Source organism: Ranitomeya variabilis, chromosome 1 (genome assembly GCF_051348905.1).
Source record: "Ranitomeya variabilis isolate aRanVar5 chromosome 1, aRanVar5.hap1, whole genome shotgun sequence".
NCBI lineage: Eukaryota > Metazoa > Chordata > Amphibia > Anura > Dendrobatidae > Ranitomeya > Ranitomeya variabilis.
Window position 1 is genome coordinate 342,887,693 of NC_135232.1, and position 24,973 is coordinate 342,912,665.

Sequence of the window (24,973 nt, forward strand, 5' to 3'; positions counted from 1 at the left end):
AATAAAAAAGTTAGTGGGAGTGCTACTTTGATTAGCAAATACAATTGTTTTTTTCTAGGGAGGTAAACAAGAAGAAGCTGTACACACTGCTGTCCATCTTGCCTTTCTAATTTAATAGTGGAGAATACCAGTTGTGCAGAGTTAGATAAGAAAAAGCTACTCACACTGCTGTCCGCCCTGTCTTTCTGATCAAATACTAGAGATAACAAGGGTGCAGAAGAAGAGGCTGCTCATACTGCTGTCCACAAAGTCTTCCTGATTTATTACTGGAGAATACCTGTGGTGCTGAGGTAAGACGAGGCTGTTCACATTGCAGTCCATCCTGCCTTTTTGGTCCAATACTAGAAAATAGTAGTGGTGCTAAAGCGAGAATAGGCTGCTCCAACTGCTGTGTTCCATTCTAATACAATGCTGGAAAATACCAGCGTTGTTGAGGTTAGATGATTTTGTATACAAAGCTGTCCACCCAGTCTTTGTCAGCTAATAATGCAGATACCAGGGTGCTAAGGTAAAAAGAAGCAACTCACACTGCTGTATACACAGTTTTTCTAATTTAACACTGGAGATACCTGTGGTGCTGAAGTAAAAAGAGGCTGCTCACACGGCAATCCAACCAGTATTTCTGATCTAATACTTGAGAAAACTAGGGGTTCTAAGATAAGAAGAGGCTCTTCACACTTCCATGCCTTTCTAATGTACAACTGAAGAATATCAGGAGTGTTGAGGTCAGCAGGTGCTGCTCACACTGCTGTCCAGCTGGTCTTCTCTATCTAAGGCTACTTTCACACTAGCGTCGTTTGGCCTCCGTCGCAATGTGTCGTTTTGGAGAAAAAAAAGCATCCTGCAAAAGTGCTTGCAGGATGCGTTTTTTTCTCCATTGACTTGCATTAGCGACGCATTGCGACGGATTGCCACAAGTCATGTTTTGGCGGACCGTCGGCACAAAAAACGCTACATGTAACTTTTTTTGTGCGTCGTGTCCGCCATTTCTGACCGCGCATACGCGGCCGGAACTCCGCCCCCTCCTCCTCGGACCTTACAATGGGGCAGCGGATGCGTTGAAAAACTGCATCCGCTGCCCCCGTTGTGCTGCGCTTTCAACGCTAGCGTCGTTGCGTCGGCACGACGCTAGTGTGAAAGTAGCCTAATACACACAGCTGTCCACTGTCTATTTCTGATCTAATACTAGAGTTACTAGGGGTGCTGAAATAAGGAGCTGTGCGCCCACTGCTGTCAACCCTCTCTTTCTGATCTAATACTGGACATGCCAGGAGTGCTGAAATAGCAAGAGACTACTCTCACTGTTGAACACCTTGTCTTTCTCATCTAATACTGGATATATCAGGTGTGCCAAGGTAAGAGGCTGCTCACACTGCTGTCAACCCTGTCTCTGTAAGTACGTTGCGTAATGCAGTGACAGACAGGAGGCAGAGCAAGGGTTAACAATTTTAACCGTTTTAATTAACAGGGGGTTAACTCCTCGCAGGGAGATGAAGGGTTAAAACAAGGAAACAAACAGTTCTATTGCAGAGGATAAGCAGAGTTAGGGTATGTGCACACGCTGCGGACTGTTGTGTGGATTTTTCCGCACCGATTATGATAAATCTGCAGGGCAAAAACACTGCGTTTTTGCCGTGGATTTTCTGCGGTTTTTGTGCGGATTCTACTGCGGTTTGACACCTGCGGTTTTTTAATATGGAGCAGGTGTCAAACCGCTGCGGATTCCGCACAAAGAATTGACATGCTGCGGAAAATAAACCGCAGCGTTTCCGCGCGGTTTTTTCCACAGCATGTGCACAGCGGTTTTAGTTTTCCATAGGTTAACATTGTACTGTACACCGCATGGAAAACTGCTGCGGATCCGCAGCGTCAAAAACGCTGCGGATCCGCAGCGTCAAAAACGCTGCGGATCCGCAGCAAAAACCGCAACGTGTGCACATACCCGAATATATAGTCATGGCCAAAAGTATTCACACCCCTGCAATTCTGTCAGATAATACTCAGTTTCTTCCTGAAAATGATTGCAAACACAAATTCTTTGGTATTATTATCTTCATTTAATTTGTCTTAAATGAAAAAACACAAAAGAGAATGAAGCAAAAAGCAAAACATTGATCATTTCACACAAAACTCCATAAATGGGCCAGACAAAAGTATTGTTACCCTCAGCCTAATACTTGGTTGCACAACCTTTAGCCAAAATAACTGCGACCAACCGCTCCCGGTAACCATCAATGAGTTTCTTACAATGCTCTGCTGGAATTTTAGACCATTCTTCTTTGGCGAACTGCTCCAGGTCCCTGATAATTGAAGGGTGCCTTCTCCAAACTGTTATTTTTAGATCTCTCCACAGGTGTTCTATGGGATTCAGGTCTGGACTCATTGCTGGTCACCTTAGAAGTCTCAAACCATTTTCTAGTGCTTTTTGAAGTGTGTTTTGGGTCATTGTTCTGCTGGAAGACCCATGACCTCTGAAGGAGACGCAGCTTTCTCACACTGGGCCCTACATTATGCTGCAAAATTTTTTGGCAGTCTTCAGACTTCATAATGCCATGCACACAGTCAAGCAGTCCAGCGCCAGAGGCAGCAAAGCAACCCCAAAACATCAGGGAACCTCTGCCATGTTTGACTGTAGGGACCATGTTCTTTTCTTTGAATGCCTCTTTTTTTCTCCTGTAAACTCTATGTTGATGCCTTTGCCCAAAAAGCTCTACTTTTGTCTCATCTGACCAGAGAACATTCTTCCAAAACGTTTTAGGCTTTTTCAGGTAAGTTTTGGCAAACTCCAGCCTGGCTTTTTTATGTCTCGGGGTAAGAAGTGGGGTCTTCCTGAGTCTCCTACCATACAGTCCCTTTTCAATCAGACACCGACGGATAGTAAGGGTTGACACTGTTGTACCCTCGGACTGCAGGGCAGCTTGAACTTGCTTGGATGTTAGTCGAGGTTCTTTATCCAACATCCGCACAATCTTGCATTGAAATCTCTTGTCAATTTTTCTTTTCCATCCACATCTAGGGAGGTTAGCCACAGTGCCATGGGCTTTAAACTTCTTGATGACACTGCGCACGGTAGACACAGGAACATTCAGGTCTTTGGAGATGGACTTGTAGCCTTGAGATTGCTCATGCTTCCTCACAATTTGGTTTCTCAAGTCCTCAGACAGTTCTTTGGTCTTCTTTCTTTTCTCCATGCTCAATGTGGTACACACAAGGACACAGGACAGAGGTTGAGTCAACTTTAATCCATGTTAACTGGCTGCAAGTGTGATTTAGTTATTGCCAACACCTGTTAGGTGCCACAGGTAAGTTACAGGTGCTGTTAATTACACAAATTAGAGAAGCATCACATGATTTTTCGAACGGTGCCAATACTTTTGTCCACCCCCTTTTTTATGTTTGGTGTGGAATTATATCCAATTTGGCTTTAGAACAATTCTTTTTGTGTTTTTTTCATTTAAGACAAATTAAATGAAGATAATAATACCAAAGAATTTGTGTTTGCAATCATTTTCAGGAAGAAACTGAGTATTATCTGACAGAATTGCAGGGGTGTGAATACTTTTGGCCATGACTGTATAAGGTAATGGCAGTTCTTTTGTACACTAATTGTGTCAGAAGTTCCCCAGGCTGCAGAGAACACTTGGAAGTAGCGCCATAGGCAGCATCAATAATAAAAAGTTGGTCACACTTGTCAAACACTATGTTTGACAAGTGTGACCAACCTGTCAATCAGTTTTCCAAGCTATTCTACAAATCGCTTGGAAAACGCTAGCATTCTGCAAGTTAATTACGCTTGCAAAACGCTAGTGTTTAGCGGGAATACGCATGGCAATTCCGCATGCGACATACCCACAGCAGGAGTTGCAGAATTGCCACGGAAATTTCAGTGGCAATTCTGCAATGTGTGCACTTAGCCTAATAGTGGAGGAGAACCTCAGCAGATGACAGCACTGTTACTGAAGATAATCTCTATATAAAGACCAACATGGATATTACCGCCATATGGTCAGTGGTAGATACCGGCCCGACAGAACATATAAGAGATCACAGCACAGTTACAGATAATGACTTACCACTGACGTTCTTTCTGATGGAATCGTTAATTTTTCCCGTCTTTTCCATCTGCCCCAGACCGACATAACTTCTTCCAGCCAGGACTCCACTGCAGAGAATACAACAAAGACATGTTTCACTTCTCATATTTTCAGCCATCACAATCTATTCCCAACCTGCACAAACCCCTGATCCTGCTGATATCCCAATGCTGAGCCGCTGCTGCCGTATGTGTCGCTATTACTGCACCTGCAGTGTGGTTCTCTCTGACTTCTAAATTCTAAAGGACCCCTCTATAATATAGTAATGCCAGGGGCAAGAGCCCTAGAACACAGTGCCCACGTTTTGTCCCCTAGAAAGTAATATTGCCCTGTGTGCCCCTTTGATAGTCGCAGTAACCTGAGTTCCTCTCTAACAATAAGTGCCCACTTTACATTTAATAATGTCCCGAGTCTCCCCCTGTACAGCTCCCCTACACAGTATGATGCTCTCTTATACACAGTATAATGCCCCCTCACTGTATAGTACCACCCACACAGTATACTGACCCCTTAGTAGCCCCCAAACTGTTTGATGGCTCCAACACTGTATGATGGCCTTTCTCACTGTAATCGCCACACTGTACGATGCCCACCTAGATAGCCTCCGTATAGTATATTGCACCAGATAGTCCTAAATGTAGTATACTGCACTCCCCATAAGCCTCCATATAGTATAATGCACTCCCCTTAAGCCTCCATATAGTATAATGCACTTCCCATAGGCCTACAATAGGCCTCTCTAATTCCCTTAACCTTCTGGCTATTACAGAAACCTGGATCCAGCATTCAGACACCACTTTACTAACTCCCCTCTCCCACCCTCGGACCACAACCTTCTTTCCTTCTCTATCAAGAATTGTCTCCTTACCCGGGACACCCCCACTTACCACACTTATTGGAATACACGTACCATTAATACCCAGCAGCTTATGAGCAATCTCCACACATCTTTAGCCCCATCTCCTCCCTCTCCTGTTCAGACTTAGCTTTGTCACACTTCAATAATACACTGAAGAATGCCCTAGATGAAGCAGCACCTTCTACACGCAGAAATACCTGAAACAGACAACGGCAGCCCTGGCACACAATGCAAACACGCTTTCTTCAGCGCTGCTCAAGGTGTGCAGAGCGGCAGTGGAGAAAATGTCTCTTAGCAGGAGACTTCATCCACTAGAAGTTCATGCTCAAAACCTATATCTCTGCCCTTCATCTGGCCAAGCAATCCTACTTCACCACCCTCATCACCTCACTATCCAACAACCCAAATGGCTTTTTGAAACCTTAAACTCCCTCCTGAAACCTAAAGTACAGGCCCACTTCACCAACCTCAGCGGTGAGGGTCTGGCCACTTATTTTCTAAAAAAAATCAACCACATCCATCAGGATATCTCAGCCCAATCTCCTCAGTGCCTGGATCCCCTTCCCTTTCGCACCTCAAGCTCACTAGACATCTTTGAGCCTGTGTCAGAAGAAGTTTCCAAGCTCCTCGCTTCTGCTCGGCCTACAACCTGCAACAGTGACCCCATTCCTTCACATCTCCTGCAGTCTCTCTCACCAGTGGTCACCACTCACCTGACTAAAATATTTAACCTCTCTCTTTCTTCAGGTATCTTCACCTCCTCATTTAAACATGCCATCATAACCACTTTACTTAAAAAGCCATCCTTGGACCAGAACTGCACTGCTAACTACAGACCTGTCTCTAACCTTTCCTTCATCTCTAAACTCATGGAACGCTTGGTCCACTCCCGTCTAATCCGCTATCTCTCGGATAACTCTCTTATTGACCCCTTACAATCTGGTTTCCGCTCTTTACACTCCACTGAAACTGCCCTCACTAAAGTCTGTAATGATCTAATAACAGCTAAATCCAAAGGTCATTGCTCCCTGCTGATTCTCCTGGATCTCTATGCCGCATTTGACACTGTGGATCACCAGCACCTCCTCACTATGCTCCGCTCTATAGGCCTCAAGGACATAGCCCTCTCCTGGTTCTCCGCCTATCTCTCTGACAGCTCCTTCACTGTATCTTTTGCCGGTTCCTCTTCCTCTCCTCGTCCCCTTACTATCGGGGTTCCGCAGGGCTCAGTCCTAGACCCCCTCCTCTTCTCTCTATACACTGCCCCTATTGGACAAACAATCAGCAGATTAGGGTTCCAGTATCATCTCTATGCTGACAACACCCAATTATGCACTTCTTCCCCTGACATCACCCCTAGCCTAATTCAAAATACCAAGGATTGTCTGTCTGCTGTTTCTAACATGTCCTCCCTCTATCTGAAACTAAATCTCTCCAAAACGGAACTTCTTGTGTTTCTCCCCTCTACTAACCTCACTCTACAGAACATCGAAATTACCCTGGAGGGTTCAACCATAACTCCCAAGCAGCATGTCTGCTGTCTTGGGGTCATATTCGACACCGAACTTTCCTTTACTCCCTATATCCGATCACTCACTCGCTCTTGTCACCTGCATCTTAAAAACATCTCCAGAATCCGACCTGTTCTCACCCTTGAAACTGCTAAGACTCTTACTGTCACTCTTATTCATTCTCATCTGGACTACTGCAACTCTCTTCTGATCGATCTCCCTCTTAGCCATCTTTCTCCTCTCCAATCCATCTTGAACGCGGCAGCCAGGGTCATATTTCTGTCCAGCCACTTCACTGATGCCTCCACCTTGTGCCAGTCATTACACTGGCTACCCATTCGCTACAGGGTCTGACATAAACACATCTCTCTCACCCACAAAGCTCTCCACAGTTCTGCACCGCCTTATATCTCATCTATGTCTATCGCCCTACACATGCCCTCCATTCTACAAATGACCCAAGACTAACATCCTCCGTAATCCGAACCTCGCACCTCCGTCTCCAAGACTTCTCTCGTGCTGCGCCAGCTCTCTGGAATGCACTTCCCCAGACGATCAGGCTGATACCTAGCCCCGACCTATTCAAGCGTGCTTTAAAACCCATGTCTTCAAACAAGCCTACCACATCAGCTACTCAGTAAACTAACTTTGCCCTGTTCCCTCCTTCCAAATATTATTCAGAATCTGCACCCTACTATTCATCTGTCTCCACACCCTCCATACACACGATAACTGCACTTGACTATTGCACTTAAACACACGGGCTGATGACCAGATCATGCAGCTTTATATGAAAATCCCGATTTATTATAATTGTGAGACCTGAAATAACAAGTACTTGTGTCCCCCCATTTCCTTGTAGATTGTAAGCTTGCGAGCAGGGACCTCACTCCTAATGTCACTGTTTAAATTGTCTTAACTTGCATTAAATTCGTCTGTACATGTCCCTGCTTAATTGTAAAGTGTTGTGGAATATGTTGGCGCTATATAAATAAAAAGTATTATTATTACTATATATTGTATAATGCACCCCCCATAGGCAGACTCTATAGCACAAGGCAGCCCCCATAGGCAAACTCTATTTTGTATAATGCATCCCCCATACGAAGACTCTATAGCACAAGGCAGCACCGATAGGCAGACTCTATAGAACAAGGCAGCCCCCATAGGCAGACTCTGTAGCATGAGGCAGCACCCCTATAGGCAGACCCTGTAGTATAAGGCAGCACCCCATAGGCAGACCCTATAGTATAAGGCAGCAACCCTATAGGAAGACCCTGTAGTATAAGGCAGGACCCCTATAGGCAGACCCTGTAGTATAAGGCAGCCCCCTATAGGCAGACCCTGTAGTATAAGGCAGCCCCCATAAAAAATAAATACTCACCTCTCTTCCTCCGCAGCTCTGAGCGCCCGCTCATCTCCTGACAGCAGCTGCTGGTTAGTGACGTCATCGCGCCCCGTCAGTGTCTGCATCGGTGACATCAGACACTGACAGGGGGATGATGGGAGAAGGAGCATAGCGCTCCTTCTCCCATCAATGCGATCAATTGTATCGGCTAAATGCTGGTACAGCTGACCTTTTGATGACGGGTGGGGGGGCCACTGCTCTCACAGCCCCCCCGCCTGCTCAGGGGCCCCATAGCAGCCGGGTGGCAGAGCAGGGAGATCGATCCCCCCTGCTCTGCCGCACAATGTAACTGTATCGGCACACAGCCGTAGCATAGCTCCGGGTGGGCCCCCTCAGAGCGCGGGGCCCTGGGCGACCGCCCCCTCTATATATATATATATATATATATATATATATATATATATATATATATATATATATATGTGTATATATGTGTGTGTGTGTGTGTTTGTATATATATATATATGTGTGTATATATGTGTGTGTGTGTGTGTGTATGTGTATATATATATATATATATATTATACACACACCTTAACAATAAAATTGCAAGGAGGAAAAGTTTTGGATTTATGGAAATCAGGATGAATAGACATGTGAATGAAATGCAAATGATGGAAAGAAACTAAATTTTGAACACATCTCAATATAGTCTATAGAGTATAAACGTCAAGCGCAAAAATACATACATGCTACCGTGGCCTGCAGCGTCTCCGGACTAGTCTCCCATCAAGGACATTTGGGACGCCATTAACCGACAACTGCAAAGTAAGCTGCCAGCAGAGGATCATGACGACTTGTGTGCACAAGTGCATTCAGCATGGCAGACCCTTCCTCAGACAATCATTAATAACTGCACTGATAGAATGCAAGGCGTGTAAGTGCACGTATATTTGTTCATGGTGATCATACTCAGCACTGGATAAATATAGATGTTTTGAAAATGTTGTTTCCATTTTTGTCATCATTTGCATACCATTAACATGTTTATTCCATGACTTTTCCCCCTCGGTGTTGCAATTTCAATATTAAAGAGTGTATATACACACAATTTTTCTCTCCAACTGAACTCCTCAGTTAAACCAGCACAGTCTGGAATCCTATCCTCCTTCTATACAGCAGGTCAGGTTAAGTCAGAGGAAACAGAAAAAAAAACAGTGTCTGCTTTAAAATTTTATAACTTCCCAGAGATTCTAGAATTTCTATAGCTAATTTTGTTACATTCTCAAGGGACAGGAAACAAAATTAACAGCAAACCATATAAAATAGGAGTTACCAGACCATCACACTTTAATTACTCTCACAAACCAAAAATAAGGCCGTGACTATCAGGTTTCCTCTCCAAGAAAGAGCAGGGGTCACCCTGACAGTCCATTTACACCATGCACAGAGATACTGCTTCTGATAAATGGCACACTTATAGTCTCTCTTATGACTATTAGGGTACATTTATTTTGCCGTAGCACCACAATGCTTTAAACTTTAATCAGAAATGCATGACTCATGTTCCCACATAGTAATACTAATCACCAAACACCATATGGTTCATGTACAGGCCAGTAATACAACACACTACTTTCTTGTTCACATTGGATCTCTGGACGAACAAAGGAGTTGAAATATGGGTTATGTTTTACAAACACAGCTGCAATGAGAGATTCCAGGGAGAGCACGATGACTGACTTTCCGCCACATATAATATTGTGCACATTCTGCCCTTTGAAAGTGCATCAAACAGTAATGAGCCGCTAGTGCTGCTTTAGGGTTCCGAAGCAAGGAGTACAACAGTAAAAACGCAAAAGTAGAATAGATGCGCTTATCAACCAGTTACCAAAATAGAAGGTCATGAAATACATTTTACTAAATATATGTGGATTGTGAATTCCTGAAAAATATATTTTTTAAACAATTAGACCTTGCTCTAAAATAAAAAAACACAGCTTAGTGATACCCTGCCAATGATTGGCTGAAGTGGTGCAACAGCTCTTATCCAATCTTGTGACCTCTGCAGCCAGTCACTGGCTGCAGTGGGGATATGTTGGCCACTCCTGTGGCCAATGATTGGCTAGATCGGATGCATGCTCGTTGGACAGTAGCATGTTGTATGGGGGACCAGGGAGTGGTGGTAGAGGAGCCGAGGGTGGTCAGAAAGGTATTTTCATTTTTTACGGAGCATGTTGGGCATTTTCTTTTTTTTAAATGTTTTCAGTGGTGCTCTAATTAGCGCTCAACTTTAATTACTGATCAAACAAGAACACTTTCATCCTAAACGTGTGATATTTATGTACAAATCTGTAAAATCATTAGGGAAACATTTAGAAATTATGACGTGTTTGGAGACTCGAGCACTTACCAAGTATGAATCTTTTATCATCTGTTCCATTTCTGTGAATGATTTGCTTTGGAGAGCGATTAATCTTTGAAATAGATCCAGCACTGCTTTTTCCAGGCTCGGCAAATGGCGAAGCCACAAGCTAAGTACTGCTGATTCACTTAGCGCGATCTTCTTCCTTCATTTGTAAGGAAAATACAAACCAATTTAAAGGTAATCATTTCTTATGAGAAGCAGCGCCACAAATGGAGAAAGACGCTTCCGGTCAGAATACTTCCAGCCTCTTACGGTTTGTACGCTCTGTGACATCCGAGATCCGTCTCCTGGGATTCTGGATATTACATCTTTTTCTCACAGAGATGGAGTCACGACGAGACTCCAAAAACAATGCTTTGGTTACAGTACCAGTATTAATAACTGTACCGTCAGTGGAATACCCGCAGATCTTACAAGAACACATTTTATCTCTGCAGGTAGAAGAATGACATTTGTTCTATACCAAGTATTGTGTCAGTGGGTTATATTCAGCTTTTTCTCAATTATATACCAGAATTACATTCTATGCCGCGACATGTATGATGCATCACAGAGAATTCATGCTTCCCACTGAAATGATAAGGAGTGCGTCCATCAATCTGTATCGCACTAAATATGCCGTCAATTATTTCTTCCCATTTCTCTTCATATGGAAGAATCTTCCAAAGAGAACCTGTCAGCACAATTTTACAATGTAAAGTAAAGATATTGCTGTTATACATTTATATATTTGGTGAAGAAATCCGCATGTGCAGATTTGAGATCTTGGCAATGAGACCTCGGTGGTGAGATCTCCTTCTGTGCATGCGCCGCCTCCAGAGGCCATTTTCTTGGAGGCCACCCCATTGCAGCAATGGATGCGCAGGGGCTCAGGGCTTTCACAAGGTGTCAGCAAAGCCCCCGTACCATGCCAAATCTGCCACACCAGATCATTGCCGGACCACCGAACACCCCAAGAAGAACCGAAATGAGGATTTCTTCACCAAAAATATCAATGTAATCAGTATTACAGCCATGTCTTTACATTGCATTGCAAAATCACGCGGTCAGGTTTTCTTTAACTGTGCCTAAAAGTAGGGGAAGCCTGAAAATCATGAATACATTGGACTTTCTTGCACAGAGCTGGAAAGATGCTGCTAGGATTAAAGTGTGAGTTGAATAAATGACCTTGTAATTATAATAATGTTCAAGACAGCTTGTCACCACTTTATGCTGCTCCCCAAGCAGGCAATATTAAGCATTTGACTGGTTACCTGGTTACCCATATACAGTATATATATATATATATATATATATATATATATATATATATATATATATATATATATATTATACATATATATATATATATATATATATATATATATATATATATATATAAAACCTTTTTTTTTCTCCAGCGATCAGTCTAATGGTAGAGTAGAATATACCTATAATTTATCCATTAAAAAGTTCCAGATTTCTTCAGTTACAATATTGCATACATTCAATCCCTTATGGATGACATGTTTCGACACCACATGTGCCTTCCTCCAGGTCCAAATGAGTACTGAATCAAGACCGCAAATGTAGTATAGGGAAGGAGAAAAACAAACAAAAAAAGGCCCATATGGGTTACTGGGTGTCACAGGTGTGTATAGAGAATTCCCATAGATTTGATATAACCCAGTTAATCCAATAGCCAACAGTAACCCCTTGCGGTATTGATCCTTCCCCTAGGATTTCAACAACATGAAAAAAACAAATATTTAAAATCCACATTAAATACAAATTAAAATCAACCATATCTATAGGATACAAAAAAGATTCATATTACATATTCAGATATTCACAGCACAAAACAGGAAAAGAAGGGGGTAATAGTGGAATTATTTCATATTATATAAATTACTGTGACTATAGAGCTTCTATTATAACATTTCAATTTATATTTAATATTGCATTATCAAGTCCATGCGGCTATTTAAACCACACGGCACTCCAGTTTCCAGTAACAAAATCCACTTACTTTCCCTTGCCAGGATTTTTTCGTGTAAGTTGCCCCCCCTAACGGGCTTAGACACTTTCTCTATTCCTTTGAAGGAAAAAGATTTTAGATCCCCATTATGTTTGTTGGCAAAATGTCGTGAAACTGCAGAGAAACCTGCTGGAGGCAAATTAACCACATCGGACAAATGTTTACGGATGCGTTTTTTCAGAGAGTTCATGGTACAACCCACATATTGGAATTGACAAATATTGCACTGAATTAGATAAATAACATTGTCCGTATTGCAATTTATAAAACTGCGTATTGGAAACTCTTTTTTGTTTGTAAAAGAGACACATTTTTTATCCTTTGTAGCATACTGGCAACATTTGCACACATTAGCTCCACATTTGTGGAAACCAACAGCACTAAGCCAGTTTCTCCTTTGATCTCGTTCTACATCCACAAATAAGCTGGGAGACAAAAGGTTTTTTAATGTAGTTGCTCTTTTTGGCACAAATCGGACCATGTGATTATCCAAGATGTTTCTGAGAATTGTATCTTGTCGCAAAATAGGTATGTACTTCCGTATGATGTCGGTGATCTGGTTAAACTGTGGTCTGTACCCCGTGGTGAATGTAATAATATTATCAGTTTTATTTTTCTTACGTTTATGTTTAAGTAAAGAGTCTCTGCGAATACTCCTGACAATCGAATGGGCTCTTTCCAGACACCATTTAGGGTAACCACGGTTTTGTAATCTGCTGCAAACTTTTTTACTTTCACTTGTATATATATAGAGTCATCAGAACTATTGCGTTTGGTCCTGATGAGTTCACCCACAGGTAGATTTCTAATAACATGTTGGGGGTGGCAAGATGTAGCTGCCAGTATACTGTTTGAAGCAGTTGATTTTCGATAAGGGAGTACTAATACCCTGTTCTCCTCAATACTAGCAACAAACGTTACATCTAAAAAATCAATCTGTGACTTCTCAGGAAAACCAGTAAATTGGAGATTATAATCATTGTTGTTTAAATATTCGAGAAAAGACTAAGCATCATCCTCCATATTTTTCAGCACAAAGACCAGATCATCTATGTATCTTCCCATCCACACCAGATTGTCTCTGAATGGGTTTGAAGATATATAGATGAAATTCTCTTCCCAGGTTGCCGTTACAATAGTAGCGAGTGAAGGGGAGAATTTTGCTCCCATACTTACAACCACTAGTCTGCAAAAAATACCTATTGTCAAACATGCAATAATTATGACTAAAGAGGAATTTAGTTGCTTCAAGTAAAAAATCACATAAAACCTCCGAATAGCTGCTCTATTTCCTGAGATAGAAGGATTCACATTTGAGAGCTACATTGTGGGGAATACACTCACCGGCCACTTTATTAGGTACACCATGCTAGTAACGGGTTGGACCCCTTTTGCCTTCAGAACTGCCTCAATTCTTCATGGCATAGATTCAACAAGGTGCTGGAAGCATTCCTCAGAGATTTTGGTCCATATTGACATGATGGCATCACACAGTTGCCGCAGATTTGTCGGCTGCACATCCCAAAGATGCTCCATACAAGGCAGGATGGATCCATGCTTTCATGTTGTTTACGCCAAATTCTGACCCTACCATCCGAATGTCGCAGCAGAAATCGAGACTCATCAGACCAAGCAACGTTTTTCCAATCTTCTACTGTCCAATTTCGATGAGCTTGTACAAATTGTAGCCTCAGTTTCCTGTTCTTAGCTGAAAGGAGTGGTACCCGGTGTGGTCTTCTGCTGCTGTAGCCCATCTGCCTCAAAGTTCGACGCACTGTGCGTTCAGAGATGCTCTTAGGCCTACCTTGGTTGTAACGGGTGGCGATTTGAGTCACTGTTGCCTTTCTATCAGCTCGAACCAGTCTGCCCATTCTCCTCTGACCTCTGGCATCAACAAGGCATTTCCGCCCACAGAACTGCCGCTCACTGGATTTTTTTTCTTTTTCGGACCATTCTCTGTAAACCCTAGAGATGGTTGTGCGTGAAAATCCCAGTAGATCAGCAGTTTCTGAAATACTCAGACCAGCCCTTCTGGCACCAACAACCATGCCACGTTCAAAGGCACTCAAATCACCTTTCTTCCCCATACTGATGCACGGTTTGAACTGCAGGAGATTGTCTTGACCATGTCTACATGCCTAAATGCACTGAGTTGCCGCCATGTGATTGGCTGATTAGAAATTAAGTGTTAACAAGAAGTTGGACAGGTGTACCTAATAAAGTGGCCGGTGAGTGTAGAGGGATACAGACTAATTACATCACACAAAAACCATGTGAAACCAGCCTCCCACTTAAAAGCATGCATCATGGTAACCACTGCCTTTGTGTCACGTATATGGCTAGGAGTCAAAGAAACTAGTGGCTGGAGATGTGCATCCAACCACTCACCCAGCCTTTCACCCAGTGCACCAATCCCAGCCACTATGGGCCTCATAGGAGGTGGAAATATATTTTTATGAATTTTTGGTAGCGAATGGTACACTGGAATGACAGGTTGGTCCAAATAGCAATATTTTTTTATTTTTTCGTTCAAAGCTCCAGTTGTTACACCTTCCTGGAGTAAATCTAGAAGTTCACCGTTAAATCTCACAGTAGGATTTTCTTTTAATTCCAAATAAACATCCGGATTCTCTAGATCTCTAAGGTTTAGGATTTTATACAATCCAGCATTAATCACCACAATCGCCCCACCTTTGCCCGCATTTTTAATTAGAAGATCTTTATTTTTATATAGATATGGTTGATTTTAATTTGTATTTAATGTGGATTTTAAATATTTGTTTTAGGATCAATACCGCAAGGGGTTACTGTTGGCTATTGGATTAACTGGGTTAAATCAAATCTATGGGAATTCTCTATAGACACCTGTGACACCCAGTAACCCATATGGGCCTTTTTTTTTTTCTCCTTCCCTATAATACATTTGCGGTCTTGATTCAGTACTCATGCCCAGTCTTTTCTCGAATATTTAAACAACAATGATTATAATCTCCAATTTACTGGTTTTCCTGAGAAGTCACAGATTGATTTTTTAGATGTAACGTTTGTTGCTAGTATTGAGGAGAACAGGGTATTGGTACTCCCTTACCGAAAATCAACTGCTTCAAACAGTATACTGGCAGCTACATCTTGCCACCCCCCACATGTTATTAGAAATCTACCTGTGGGTGAATTCATCAGGACCAAACCCAATAGTTCTGATGACTCTATATATACAAGTGAAAGTCAAAAAGTTTGCAGCAGATTACAAAACCGTGGTTACCCTAAATGGTGTCTGGAAAGAGCCCATTCGATTGTCAGGAGTATTCGCAGAGACTCTTTACTTAAAGGGAAGGTGCCATCAAAAAAAATTTTTTTACAGCAATTGTAAAAATGTAAAGAATTAATGTTTAAATTTTCTTAAAAAATATTTTCATTTGTTTATAATTTAGTAAAATATGAAAAATAATTTGAAAAGTTTTGGAATTTCCACTTTTAAACACTAGGGGGAGCAGCTGCTGAAATTTCAGAAAAACCTAGTGCACAACTAGCTCACATTACTGCACTGCAGTAATTATTGGCGGAGTCTGCTGACGTGTGTGATGTCACTCCTCTCCTTCCATGTGTTTGCTAAGGGATAAGAGAGGATTCAGGAACACAGTGAGCAGCCATTTTGTCAGTGACTGCAGAGTAAGGCTGCCGTCACACTAGCAGTATTTGGTCAGTATTTTACCTCAGTATGTGTAAGCCAAAACCAGGAGTGAGCAATCAGAGGAAAGTATAATAGAAACATATGCACCACTTCTGCATTTATCACCCACTCCAGGTTTTGGCTTACAAATACTGAGGTAAAATACTGACCAAATACTGATGCTGACTGAATGTGTGACCGCAACCTTATACTGACAAGTAGACAGTCACCGAGGATGGCAGGCAGCAAGGATTCTGGGAGATATGTGGTGGAGGGAGCAGGGTGACAGCAGCACAGAGTATTTCAGGAGAGCAGTGTTCTGGTCTATGGGGGGCACCATGTTCAGTGCGCAGAGCAGCCAGGGATTGTACATAGAGCGCTGTCTTTTATACACATGGATGGGCCGTCTGCTCTACAGAAATCCAGGAAACATTTCTGCAGATTGATGGCCTGTTCTGATCCAGACTCTGCATGCAAAGACCCTAATCCCCTCCTCACATCCTGTCTTCTCCATCCTGTCCTGGCGATGTGTGAAAGTGAGATGACAGGAGCAGTCCGGGGTGACGCTGGGGGAAATGTAGCCATAGAGTAATGATAAAAATGAGACCCCTCTCTTCAGCTGCCTCACCAGCCCTGACTGCACCTAACTGGAGGTCATGCTGCCCCCTCTATTACCCCAGACCCGTGTGCAGCTGCTCAGCCAGAACCACCATAGAATGGGTCCGCTTTCTGAAGATAATACTGCCATAGTGTTCTCACATAATACCGCCATATAGATCACACACACAATACTGTCATACAGTTCTCACATAATACCGTCATATAGATCACACAATACTATCAAATAGATCACACAATACTGTCATACAGTTCTCACATACCACCATATAGATCACACATAATACCGCCATATAATTCTCACCTAGTACTTCCACATAGATCACACATAATCCCACAATATAGTTCTCATATACCACCGTCATATAGTTTTTACATCATTCCACAACACTGATCAAACATAATATTGCCATATAGATCACATATAATACCGTCACATAGATCACACAATACTTGGTGGCATAATGTGCGATATTATATATATATTATAATATCCCGGCATAATGTGTGGTCTTTATGGGAGTATTATGTGATTATATATCGGCATTATACGTGATCCATATGGTATTGTGCTGCTCTAGGGAGGTGAGAGACGTATGGTGGAAGGAGCAGGGTGACAGGAGCACAGTATTTCAGAAGAGCAGTGTACTGGTCTGTGGGTGGGAGGGTGTGCTCACTCACACGCTCGCAACTGTATACTTATAGCCTTTACTGGCTATTAAAATGGGGGACAGCCCCCCCAAAAAAACGTGGGGCCCCCTATAATTAATAACCATGAAATATTATGCAGACAGCTGCGGGCTTACATTAATAGCCTAGGAAGGGGCCATGGATACTGTCCCCCCCCAGGCTAAAAACATCAGCTCTCAGCTGCCTTTTACATGCGCCTTTTCTGGCGCTTTGCCTGGCAATTTCCACTTGCCCTGTAGCGGTAGCAAGTGGGGTTCATATTTGTGGGGTTAATGTCACCTTCATATTGTCCGGTGACATCAAGCCCACGGCTTAGTAATGGAGAGGCGTCTATAAGGCACCCATCCATTACTAATCCTATAGTTGTATTGTAAATAAAGACTCGGCCAGAATAAAGTCCTTTATTAATCTTTTTTAAACCATACCGAACGCATAATCCTCGACTCCCTCATCTCCCACAGCAAAAATAATAAACCACAATGGGAAAAGACACGCAGGGGGGAGAGTGCATAGGAGAGGATTAGATACTGACTGCTGAGCCGTGTATCTAATCCTGTCCTGTGTGATACCAACTGCTGAGCCGTGTATCTAATCCTGTCCTGTGATACCGACTGCTGAGCCGTGTATCTAATCCTGTCCTGTGTGATACTGACTGCTGAGGACACAGTACACGGGACAGGATTAGCTACCCAGGACTAGATTAGCTACACAGGACAGAGGTAGCAGTGGTATACAGAGGCAGGCAGGCAGTGGTATACAGAGGCAGGCAGTGGTATACAGAGGCAGGCAGGGGTATACAGAGGCAGGCAGGCAGGGGTATAGAGGCAGGCAGGGGTATAGAGGCAGGCAGCAGTGGTATACAGAGGCAGGCAGGCAGTGGTATACAGAGGCAGGCAGGCAGTGGTATAGAGGCAGGCAGGCAGTGGTATACAGAGGCAGGCAGGCAGTGGTATACAGAGGCAGGCAGGCAGTGGTATACAGAGGCAGGCAGGCAGTGGTATACAGAGGCAGGCAGGCAGTGGTATACAGAGGCAGGCAGGCAGTGGTATACAGAGGCAGGCAGGGGTATACAGAGGCAGGCAGGCAGTGGTATACAGAGGCAGGCAGGCAGTGGTATACAGAGGCAGGCAGGCAGTGGTATACAGAGGCAGGCAGGCAGTGGTATACAGAGGCAGGCAGGCAGTGGTATACAGAGGCAGGCAGTGGTATACAGAGGCAGGCAGGCAGTGGTATACAGAGGCAGGCAGGCAGTGGTATACAGAGGCAGGCAGGGGTATACAGAGGCAGGCAGGCAGGGGTATACAGAGGCAGGCAGGCAGGGGTATACAGAGGCAGGCAGGCAGGGGTATACAGAGGCAGGCAGGCAGTGGTATACAGAGGCAGGCAGTGGTATACAGAGGCAGGCAGGCAGTGGTATACAGAGGCAGGCAGGCAATGGTATACAGAGGCAGGCAGGCAGTGGTATACAGAGGCAGGCAGTGGTATACAGAGGCAGGCGGCAGTGGTATACAGAGGCAGGCGGCAGTGGTATACAGAGGCAGGCAGGCAGTGGTATACAGAGGCAGGCAGTGGTATACAGAGGCAGGCAGTGGTATACAGAGGCAGGCAGGCAGTGGTATACAGAGGCAGGCAGGGGTATACAGAGGCAGGCAGGCAGGGGTATACAGAGGCAGGCAGGGGTATACAGAGGCAGGCAGGCAGTGGTATACAGAGGCAGGCAGGCAGTGGTATACAGAGGCAGGCAGACAGTGGTATACAGAGGCAGGCAGGCAGTGGTATACAGAGGCAGGCAGGCAGTGGTATACAGAGGCAGGCAGGCAGTGGTATACAGAGGCAGGCGGCAGTGGTATACAGAGGCAGGCAGGCAGTGGTATACAGAGGCAGGCAGGCAGTGGTATACAGAGGCAGGCAGTGGTATACAGAGGCAGGCAGGCAGTGGTATATAGGGGCAGGCAGTGCTAGGTGATATATAGGGGCTGGTAGCAGTGGTAGATGCATAAGAAAATAAAAACCCTGTACTTACCTTCCATCCTCTCTCAGGAAATGCTGAGTCATGTTCAGGGCAGAGCAGTGTGACGATCTCCCTGCTCTGCTCTGAACAGGTCGGCAGTGAGCAGTGATTGCAGCCTGTACTGTAATACTAAGTACAGGCTGCAATCACAGCTCCTTGCTGCAGATACTCACCTCGGACCCTCGGCAGCAGCTTCTGCCATCGCACGCACTGAGCTGTGTGTGCGATGGCAGAGGGAAAAACAAAATGGCCGCGATCTCCTCTCACAGCTGTGACGTGGCAGCTCAGTGGGCGTGGCCAAGTCACAGCTGAGAGGCAGGAGGCGCGGCCTCAATGAAAGAGATGCGGTCGGGGCCCGACTGCAGTCTCCTATGTCCATGGCTGCCGTAAGTGAGGTGTGCAAGAGTCGTGCCCAGACACTTACACCCACACTAATGAAAATGCGGCCTCCAGTGGTGAAAGTAAAAGTGAATAAATAAAAAAGTATGAAAGAGGTACATTTACTTTTGTATTGAAAATAATTGATTATATAATCAATAATTATTAATACAAAAACTAAAATCACGGCACCCTCCCTTTAAACATAAACGTAAGAAAAATAAAACGGATAACAATATTATTACATTCACCACGGGGTACAGACCACAGTTTAACCAGATCACCGACATCATACGGAAGTACATACCTATTTTGCGACAAGATACAATTCTCAGAAACATCTTGGATAATCACATGGTCCGATTTGTGCCAAAAAGAGCAACTACATTAAAAAACCTTTTGTCTCCCAGCTTATTTGTGGATGTAGAACGAGATCAAAGGAGAAACTGGCTTAGTGCTGTTGGTTTCCACAAATGTGGAGCTAATGTGTGCAAATGTTGCCAGTATGCTACAAAGGATAAAAAGTTTGTCTCTTTTACAAACAAAAAAGAGTTTCCAATACGCAGTTTTATAAATTGCAATACGGACAATGTTATTTATCTAATTCAGTGCAATATTTGTCAATTCCAATATGTGGGTTGTACCATGAACTCTCTGAAAAAACGCATCCGTAAACATTTGTCCGATGTGGTTAATTTGCCTCCAGCAGGTTTCTCTGCAGTTTCACGACATTTCGCCAACAAACATAATGGGGATCTAAAATCTTTTTCCTTCAAAGGAATAGAGAAAGTGTCTAAGCCCGTTAGGGGGGGCAACTTACACGAAAAAATCCTGGCAAGGGAAAGTAAGTGGATTTTGTTACTGGAAGCTAGAGTGCCGTGTGGTTTAAATAGCCGCATGGACTTGATAATGCAATATTAAATATATATTGAAATGTTATAATAGAAGCTCTATAGTCACAGTAATTTATATAATATGAAATAATTCCACTATTACCCCCTTCTTTTTTTGTGCTGTGAATATCTGAATATGTAATATGAATCTTTTTTGTATCCTATAGATATGGTTGATTTTAATTTGTATTTAATGTGGATTTTAAATATTTGTTTTTTTCATGTTGTTGAAATCCTAGGGGAAGGATCAATACCGCAAGGGGTTACTGTTGGCTATTGGATTAACTGGGTTAAATCACATCTATGGGAATTCTCTATACACACCTGTGACACCCAGTAACCCATATGGGCCTTTTTTTGTTTGTTTTTCTCCTTCCCTATACTACATTTGCGGTCTTGATTCAGTACTCATTTGGACCTGGAGGAAGACACATGTGGTGTCGAAACATGTCGTCCATAAGGGATTGAATGTATGCAATATTGTAACTGAAGAAATCTGGAACTTTTTAATGGATAAATAAAAGGTATATTTTACTCTACCATTGGACTGATCGCTGGAGAAAAAAAAAGTTTTTTCTTTACATGTGTGGATTTGTCCCAATATATATCTATGTAAATGTGTTCTACTGCATACTTTTCAACTTTTAAGTACACCTTGAATAAAGTCATCTCAAGGTCATTAAAGGTAGGGTGAGGGATAATAACAGATAATAGCTCTATCAGGCCTAGATAACGCAGAATAAAAACAGTATATACTATACGCAGCTAAGGCTTTGTATGTTCCTTTTCCTACTCCCTTTCTTTAAAAGATAGGTTTAAGGCTAAGTGGTCCCATATTGAATCTGTAGTTCATCTGACCGCTATCTCCCTCGGCTCCCTCCATGCAACAGGAGTGCTTGCTCTGCACAGCGCTCCTGTATTCTCTATGATAGAGTTGCTGCCAGACTCCTATGGCGGCTAATCTTGCTGAGAACAAAAGTATCAGCAGTCTGAAATCAGACATGTTAACTCCGTATCCCCCTCAATGTCATCAGTCGGGGTAGAGTTGGGGGCCCCATACAAAATAAACTGTTAGCTGAGCATGCCGATATTGTTAGTCTAATGTGTATGGGGGCCTTAGATCCTTCCCAACATGGCTATATTCCATTTTGGTGTTTACATTTTTTCCCTCTCCATCTTCCAAAAGCCATACCTTTTTTACTTTTCAATTGATATAGCCATATGAAGGCTTATTTATTGCAGAAAAAGTTGTAGTTTTGAATAACACCATCCATTTTATCATGGATGGAAAGGGAAAAAATCCAAGCTAAAAGAAAATTCCCCCAAAAAAGCAATTCCTCATATGTGGCTGTACAGTACTACTTGGTCATACGGAGGGACTCGGGAGGAATAGAGCGATATTTGGCTCCTGGAGCGCAGATATTAGTAAAACAGTTTGCAGATTCCATATACAGAGCACCTAATTGATAGAAGAGCAGAATCCCCCCCATTTTGGAAATTATAGCCCTTGTGGAATTTATCTACAGGTGTAGTGAAGATTTTGACTCCATGTATATTTTCCAGAAACAGGCAGCAATGAATGTTGCCGAGTGAAAATTGCAAACTGCCGTTGCAGTCACCAGTATGTAATGCCCAGCCTGTGCTTCAGGAGGCACGCACCTGTAAGTAAGGTGGGCTCTCAATGCTTCAGAACTGCCAAATGTTGCCGCTATGTGTGGTTTAGGCACACTGGAGCTCAGAAGGGAGTGGGGCATTTGGATTTGGCAGCGGAGAATTTGCTGAATTTCTTTTGGTGGGTGAGGAGCCATTTCGCTTTTCCAGAGCCTTTGTGCTACCAGTAATGTGAAAGCCCCCTATATTTCATTTGGAATCACATTTATCCGGTGCTCTACACTGAGCATTTACTTTGAGGTTTCTATTTAAATCTCCGAGTGATGAGACAGATGAAACCCCCAGGGGATCTATTCACTATAATGAGGCAGCAGAGTTATTCTGGACTCCGTCTGGCCTCTGTTCAGCAGATTCCTTATGTTCAGAAGTGCACAAAACTGTGGCTAAAGGCACTTTTATGCAATCCTAAAAAGACGGACACCGCTAGATCACAGGTCAGACGGCATCCACAGTGCCTCCATCTGCCTCATTATAGGGAATCTTCCCTATAACGTTCCATCTGAATCACGTATTTCAGAGATTTACAAGGAAACCTCATTGTAAGCGCTCAGCGCAGGATAAATGTGTGCCAAGCCTTACTGACATCTTTGGGAGGCAGAATGAACAAATCAATAGCAGTTGAAGAATAGGTTTTATTTATTTTTTATGCCATTTATTGTGCAGTATAAGCGATTAGGCGACTTTTTTCAGGACGAGTTGAAGTTTTTATTGGTACCATTTTTGGGCACATGACATTTTTTGATCCCTTTCTATTCTGATTTTTGGGAGGCAGAATAAATAAGCAGCAGCAATTCAGGAATTTTTTTTGGGGGGTGGTAAAAATGATAAGGCAGTTTTATTCTTTGGATGAGTACAATTACAGCGATACCACATTTATCTAGTTTTAATTTTATGTATTGGCACTTTTACATAAAAAATATTTTAGAGAAAAAATAATTATCTTTAGGCTAAGTGCACACGTTGCAGTATTGCTGCGGAAATTTCGCAACTCCTGCCGTGGGTATATCGCATGCGGAATTGGCATGCGTATTCCCGCTAAACACTAGGGCTTTGCAAGCGTAATTAGCTTGCAGAATGCTAGCGTTTTCCAAGCAATCTGAAGCAAAGGTGATTGACAGGTTGGTCACACTTGCCAAACATAGTGTTTGACAAGTGTGATCAACTTTTTACTATTGATGCTGCCTATGCAGCATCAATAGTAAAAAGATCTAATGTTAAAAATAGTAAAAAAAATGGTTATTCTCACCTTCCGACGGCCCCCGATCTCCTCAGCGGTGCACACGGTGTGCCCAGTCCATGGAGGAGAGTCTCCTCTCCTCCACCCTGGGTACCATCCCCACATGATCGGTTTACTTCCCGCATAGTGGGCATAGCCCCATGCGGGAAGTAAGCGGATCAATGCATTCCTATGTGTGCGGAATCCCCGCGATTCCGCAAATTAATGAACATGCTGCATTTTTCCGGAATGCGTTTCCGCTCAGGAAAAAAACGCAGCATGTGCATACAAAATGCGGATTGCATTATTTTAATAGGATGTTTAATGTATGCGCCAAAAATCCGGAAAGTGTGCACACAGCCTTACACTGCTTTATTCTGACAGCTATCACTTTTATATTTTTCAGCTGATGGAGCTGTATAGCAGATTGTTTTTTGCGGGACAAGATGATGATTTCAGCCATACCATATTTATTTATAGCTGTATTTTTGATCGTGTTTTATTCTTTTTGTTCAGCGGCATGATGGCAATGCATTGTTTTTTGCTTTGTCTGTATTTTTTTTTAAAGGTGTTCCCTAAAGGGGTTAACTAGTGGGAAAGTTTTATAGGTTAAGTCGTTGCGGATGCGGTGATACCAAATATGTGTATTTTTATTGTTTATATAATTTTTCTCATACAAATATTTATTTATAGATACAATAGCTTTCCACTTTTTTAAAATATTTTTACAGTTATTTAAAAAAAAAAGGTTGAACTTTTTAAAAAAAAAATTATTTTTTTACTTTGTCCCACAATGAGACTATCATTTTTTGCAGGCTGATTGCTCACATATCATAGGGATGCAGCAGGATTCCCATGCTTTGCAAACTGTCAGCTGTGCACTGACAGAGAAAGTTGCTGATCATGCACTGCGTATAATCAAGCAACTTTCCTAGCTCTGGTGAACCAGATGTCATCAGGTCACCATGGTAACAATCGAGACCCCACGTCACGCCGCGAGTTCCCCGATCCATGGGCAGTGGGTCTGTCATTTCTCTGCCAGCTCTTGGAATGCTGTGATTGTGTTCAATCACAGCATTTAAGGGGTTAAAGCGCTGGCAGAATCAGCTGACACCAGGCGGCGATCGCCCGCACACAACCCCCGTGCGATCGCAGTGACGTAATAATCCATCCCTGGTCAATAAGGCCCATGGATGTATTATTATGCCAGATGTTAAAAAGGGGTTAATACAGATGTTACCTGTGAATTGCAAATTTTGATAATGACTGATCAGTCCTGGCAAAGAAAGAAGCAGATTTCTCTGAAAGAATATATTACAAAGTTGCTTTTTTTTACATTTATTATTGATTTATCAAATAAAAACGTGAACGATGATTACTCTAAGTTCACAGATCAAGACTGCAAATCTTATTTATTTTACTGAATGGTCCAGAGCAGAAATCTGAGACTGCCATTCAAATTTGCTGGGATCTGCATGAGGATTTGTCTTGTTCCAGGGAGCTAATCCATAATTTTCTCGGATTTCAAGCAGAAGAGCTCCACCCATGCTCAATGTTGTCATACGTGGT

General features: G+C 42.9%; 1 protein-coding gene across 1 annotated transcript in view; it reads right to left on the reverse strand.

Moving 5' to 3' along the window:
• FANCC (FA complementation group C) overlaps positions 1-24,973 on the reverse strand; it is a 333,078-nt gene that overhangs the window by 140,056 nt on the left and 168,049 nt on the right. The window contains exon 8 of the mRNA XM_077299602.1: positions 10,226-10,382. Within this exon, the coding sequence (XP_077155717.1) occupies positions 10,226-10,382 (157 nt within the window). The remainder of the gene's footprint in view (positions 1-10,225; positions 10,383-24,973) is intronic.